Source organism: Anomaloglossus baeobatrachus, chromosome 11 (genome assembly GCF_048569485.1).
Source record: "Anomaloglossus baeobatrachus isolate aAnoBae1 chromosome 11, aAnoBae1.hap1, whole genome shotgun sequence".
NCBI classification, from domain to species: domain Eukaryota; kingdom Metazoa; phylum Chordata; class Amphibia; order Anura; family Aromobatidae; genus Anomaloglossus; species Anomaloglossus baeobatrachus.
The window spans coordinates 33,614,400-33,620,399 of NC_134363.1; the positions used below are offsets into that span (position 1 = coordinate 33,614,400).

General features: G+C 43.0%; 1 protein-coding gene across 1 annotated transcript in view; it reads left to right on the plus strand.

The window, feature by feature from the left end:
- Positions 1-5,459, plus strand: part of ARHGEF1 (Rho guanine nucleotide exchange factor 1) — an 80,884-nt gene extending 75,425 nt beyond the window's left edge. The window contains 4 exon segments of the mRNA XM_075328392.1: positions 1,079-1,273; positions 1,472-1,596; positions 1,768-1,847; positions 4,287-5,459. Of these exon segments, the coding sequence (XP_075184507.1) occupies positions 1,079-1,273; positions 1,472-1,596; positions 1,768-1,842 (395 nt within the window). The 3' untranslated portion in view covers positions 1,843-1,847; positions 4,287-5,459.
- Positions 5,460-6,000: the final 541 nt, after the last annotated feature.

Below are 6,000 nucleotides of genomic sequence, written 5' to 3' on the forward strand. Positions count from 1 at the left end.
TACAGGAGGTACCTCAGGATCAGTAATGTATTTACACAGTGACTGCACCAGCAGAATAGTGAGTGCAGCTCTGGAGTATAGTACAGGAGGTAACTCAGGATCAGTAATGTAATGTATGTACACAGTGACTGCACCAGCAGAATAGTGAGTGCAGCTCTGGTGTATAATACAGGAGGTAACTCAGGATCAGTAATGTAATGTATGTACACAGTGACTGCACCAGCAGAATAGTGAGTGCAGCTCTGGAGTATAATACAGGAGGTAACTCAGGATCAGTAATGTAATGTATTTACACAGTGACTCCACCAGCAGAATAGTGAGTACAGCTCTGAAGGATAATACAGGAGGTAACTCAGGATCAGTAATGTAATGTATGTACACAGTGACTGCACCAGCAGAATAGTGAGTGCAGCTCTGGAGTATAAAACAGGAGGTAACTCAGGATCAGTAATGTAATGTATGTACACAGTGACTGCACCAGCAGAATAGTGAGTGTAGCTCTGGAGTATAATACAGGAGGTAACTCAGGATCAGTAATGTAATGTATGTACACAGTGACTGCACCAGCGGAATAGTGAGTGCAGCTCTGGAGTATAATACAGGAGGTAACTCAGAATCAGTAATGTATGTACACAGTGACTGCACCAGCAGAATAGTGAGTGCAGCTCTGGGTTATAATACAGGAGGTAACTCAGGATCAGTAATGTAATGTATGTACACAGTGACTGCACCAGCAGAATAGTGAGTGTAGCTCTGGAGTATAATACAGGAGGTAACTCAGGATCAGTAATGTAATGTATGTACACAGTGACTGCACCAGCAGAATAGTGAGTGCAGCTCTGGAGTATAATACAGGAGGTAACTCAGGATCAGTAATGTAATGTATGTACACAGTGACTGCACCAGCAGAATAGTGAGTGCAGCTCTGGAGTATAATACAGGAGGTAACTCAGGATCAGTAATGTATGTACACAGTGACTGCACCAGCAGAATAGTGAATGCAGCTCTGGAGTATGTCTAAAATTAGTTGTAATGTAGGGTATAGTGTGGTTTGTGATCTTCTCCCTTCTTTTGTCAGTGTTGGTGTTGAAGAGGTTACTTGTACGTAATATCCGGTTGAGTCTGGACGTTGAGTCTCTCACAAACCTCGACAGCTGGTCTGACAATCCCCAGGATGAAGCCGGAGCACCACAACCTGCCCAGGATGAGAAGACCGCTAACGGTGACCAGGAAGACGCTGCCGCAGAGTCCGACAGAGACACCAAAGAGCAGGGTAAAAATGGGAGACTATCGATGGCCCAGATTATACCCATGCATTGCTTGCCTCATGGTGTGACATTGGCATTGTTTGGTGTCCTCCTGACCCACATCTTACCTGCGGGACCAGATTATCCCCATTTGTAATGTAGTTGGGGTCTTCGGTCACTTCTATGGCTCCAGCCTAATCCCGACCACTGCTCTTTCCCTACAGGTCATGATTTAGGTCCAAGAGATGTTGGGGAGTCTCTAAGTGCCCCAATCATATTGTCCCAAGAACAATCAGAAGAGGTGAGAAGACGGATCCTTCTACTGGAGCAGAGGGTCCAGCAGCTGAAGGTCAGTGTGACAGCCGGCCCACTATCAACTGCCTTCCCCAAATACACATGCATGCTCAATTTGGCCGAGCATGCATGTATACTTATTAGGGAGAGTGGGTATTACTGTATTACTTATGCTGGAGCTTCTTGGTTTTTTTTTATGTTTAGCTTTGGTCTTCTCTTCCCGTAGGTGATAGAAGAAGATTACATCCACCTACAGAGGACAGTTGCCAAAATTACTGTAACCCACGGAAGCTTCACATGAAACAGGTAAACTTGGTGGTGGGTTTCATATTCAGAAGTAAGGAATTTCAGGTCTGTTTAGGATATTTTAGCCCAAGTTACAGGGGAGATTCAGCCAACTGCCTGCATAGCAGATCTGAGTGGGTCACCTATGACTCTACAGCTCCTACTCCCTCTCCACACCCAGTAAAACTCATAATCACTGGGTCCGGAGGAGGAAGCAATGGCAGTGCCTCCTGTACTGTATACGCAATATTTGTTTAGCCCTGTGAAAACATTGATTAGGAAAGCAGAGATGGTAATTAACCATCTCTGTCTTTTCTATGAGGAGTCTGGCTGTGGCTGACAGCCGATTCCCCACTTCCACAGCTGCATGATCAGGTTAAAGCAGCATACTCTATTTTCAAGCTACAGAAAGTAGTAGTTTGGGACAGAATGAAGGCAGTTTGACTGCAAACAGAGTCTAAAAATAAATCTGGGGTTGGTATATTGGCCCCAATTACAGGGCTGATTCAGCCAACTGTCTGCATAGCAGATCTGAGTGGGTCACCTATGACTGTATAGCTCCTGGTTTCTCTCTACACCCCGTAAAACTCATAATCACTGGGTCCAGAGGGGGACGCAATGGCAGTGATTCTTATACACCATCTCTGCCTTCTCTTTGAGGAGTCTGGCTGTGTCTAACAGCCAGTTCACCACTCTCTACACCAAGTAAAACTCCTAATCACTAGTTCCATAGCAGAAAGCAATGGCAGTGCTTCCTGTGCTGTATACACAATGTTTGTTTAGCCCTGTGAAAACATTGATTAGGAAAGCAGAGATGGTAATTAACCATCTCTGTCTTTTCTATGAGGAGTCTGGCTGTGTCTGGCAGCCTGTTCCCCACTCTCTACACCCAGTAAAATTCATAATCACTGGGTCCGGAGGAGGAAGCAATGGCAGTGCCTTCTGTACTGTATACAGAATGTTTGTTTTAGCTATGTGAAAACATTAATCAGGAAAACAGAGATGGTAATAAACCATGTCTGCTTCTCCATGAGGAGTCTGGCTGTGTTTGACAGCCAATTCCCCACTTACGCAGCTGCATGATCTGGTGTCAGTAACGTACTCTCTTTTCAAACTACAGAAAGTAGATTGGGACAGAAGGAAGGGAGTTTGACTGCAAGATCTGAAAAGATTTTTGTGGGTTCTGGCATTTTAACATAATGCATTTTTTTATTGATGATTTTCTCTTTTTCTGGGGCTGGTGTATTAGCCCTAGTTACAGGGGTAATTCAGCCAACTGCCTGCATAGCAGATCTGTGTGGGTCACCTATGACTCAGCAGCCACTGCTCCCTCTTCCTGTACTGTATACACAGTGCTTGTTTAGTCATGTGAAAACATTGACCAGGAAAGCAGAGATGATAATAAACCATCTCTGCCTTCTCTGAGGAGTCTGGCTGTGTCTGACAGCCGATACCCTACTTACGCAGCTGCATGATCTGGTAGAAGCAGTTTACTCTATTTTCAAACTATTACAACTACAGAGGTGATTCAGCCAAATGCCTGCATAGCAGATGTGAGTGGGCCTCCTAAGACTCAGCAGCTCCTGCTCCCTCTCTACACCCAGTAAAACTCATAATCACTGGATCCGGAGGAGGAAGCAATGGCAGTGCTTCCTGTACTGGAAGCACCATATACACAGTGTTTGTTTAGCAATGTGAGAACATTGATTAGGAAATCAGAGATGGTAATTAACCATATGTGCCTTTTCTATGAGGAGTCTGGCTGTGTCTGACAACCTGCAGCTGGATAATCTGGTGCAAGCAGTTTACTCTATTTACAAACTACAGAAAGTAGCACGTTGGCATAAAAGGAAGGAAGTTTGACTGCAAGATCTGAAAGCAGAGCCTAAAAACACTTTTTGGGGTTCTAGCATTTTAACATAATGCATTTTTTGTTCATGATTTTCTCTTTTACTGGGGCTGGTATATTAGCCCCAGTTACAGGAGTAAATTTAGCTAACTGCCCGCATATCAAATCTGTGTGGGCCTCCTAGGACTGGGTCTGGAGGAGGAAGCAATGGCAGTGCTTCCTGTATTGTATACAGAATTTGTTTAGCTATGTGAAAACTATGTGTGGTAATATACCATCTCTGCCTTCTCTGAGGAGTCTGGCTGTGTTCGACAGCCTGTTCCCCACTTCTGCACCCAGTAAAATTCATAAAATTTTGTACTTGTTTAGCCATGTGAACACAATTTTCAGGAAAGCAGAGATCATAATAAACCATCTCTGCCTTCTCTACGAGAAGTCTGGCTGTGTCTGACAGCCGGTTCCCCACTTCCGCAGCTGCATGATCTGCTGCAAACAGCTTACTCTATTTTCCAACTAAAAGCAGCTCACTCTTACTTTTAAGGGTCTTCTACATTGGGGTGGCTCTTCTCCATGGGGTCCGATGTCTCACGTGTCTTCTTTTTATTCCTCAGGTCACATTTTCCATTACAGAACCCTCTCATGGTTAACCGTGCGACAAGCCCTGCCAAGATTGATGGTGACCCGACCGTCATGGTGCTTCTGCCAGGATAAGGATGATTGTCAGGGTGGGAGTTATGGGACTTTATGGACTGCCAGTCATAGGACACGGGTGGGTTGGAGTCTCCTTATTATTAAAGGGGACCTGGGTTTTGGACAACACAAATGTGCCTTAATGCTTTTATATATATTTTTTTTCAGGGACTGTCGGAGGGCGATTGAAATATATAATGGGGTGTTTCTTTTTAATATATATATATATATCAGATATAGAAATTCTTATTGTAGCTGTACAGTAAAAGTTATCTGGTCTGCTTACTAGAAAGACCATTTTGGAGGGGGTTTTATGGTATTTTTCCCCACATTAATAAAGCTTATATAAAATAATTTAAAAAAATATGCAAAAAAAAAAAATAGCTTTAAGGGGAGTATTGGGGGGGGGGGGTTCTATCATGGATGCCTGGATATGAATGGAGTAAAGGAAGTGTGGAGGGATTAAGGATTGAAGACGTTACGAGAAGAATTAGGAATGTGAAAATATTGATCAGGAATGCAGAGATGGTAATAAATAATCTCTGCCTTCTCTATGAGGAGTCTGGCTGTGTCTGACAGCCGGTTCCCAACTTCCGCAGCTGTATTATCTGGTGCAGAAGGAATGGAGTTTGACCGCAAGATCTGAAAACAGAGTTTGTTGTCTGTATCAATGTGGTACTAATACCAAGACTCCAACCTGTGACTCTCCTGGAAATGTCCAAGTGGGAGGTGTCATTTTTGGGGTGCCACTAGTTGGGGGTTTCGAGGCTTAATTGTGAATTACCATGGTATCGCCATAGCTTGATCCTGACCGCGATAGTGTTAAAGGAAGGGTGCAAAATGGGACGTTATACACAGATGGTCTAAATATGTGTTCTCTTAAGTTGTCGTAGTATGGACTTAAAAAGGACCCGTCACTTGCCATAAATATGTAATTTTGTAAATGTCGCTCTTCTCCTGAATTCGGCGTCGTTTTTCTTTTATTCTTATGGCTCTCCATTCCTGAGATATGGCCCTTTCCTCCTTGTGTATCCGTATCTAGTTGTCAACCAACTGGGTGAGGTCCTTAACAATGGCTCATGGGTGTTTTGTTGAAGTCCACACCCAGTTCGCCAACAAGACTAGATAAATATAAAAATAAATTATATATATAATATATATATAATATATATTTTTTTTTTTATATTTATCTAGTCTTGTTTTCGAACTGGGTGTGGACTTCAACAAAACACCCATGAGCCATTATTAAGGACCTCACCCAGTTGGTTAAAAACCAGATGGGTAAATATATATATATTATATATAGCAAGTGACCGGTCCTCCTTGAAGGGTTATTCCCATCTCTAATATGCGATCCCCCAATATATAGTAGGTGTAATAATATTAGCAAATATCTCCATTTAGAGATGTAGTATAGTTCTCCTGATTAGCTATGTCTCTTACCTCATGTGCAGGGCATTACAGCTTGGGTATCTATGGTTACGACCACAAACATCTGTCACTATATGAGTGGACAGAACCATGGGTAGCTAAGCTGCAATGCCCTGCACATGAGGTAAGAGACGTAGCTAATCAGGAGAACTATACTACATTTCTAATTGTAGGTATTTGCTAATGTTATTATTACACCTACTA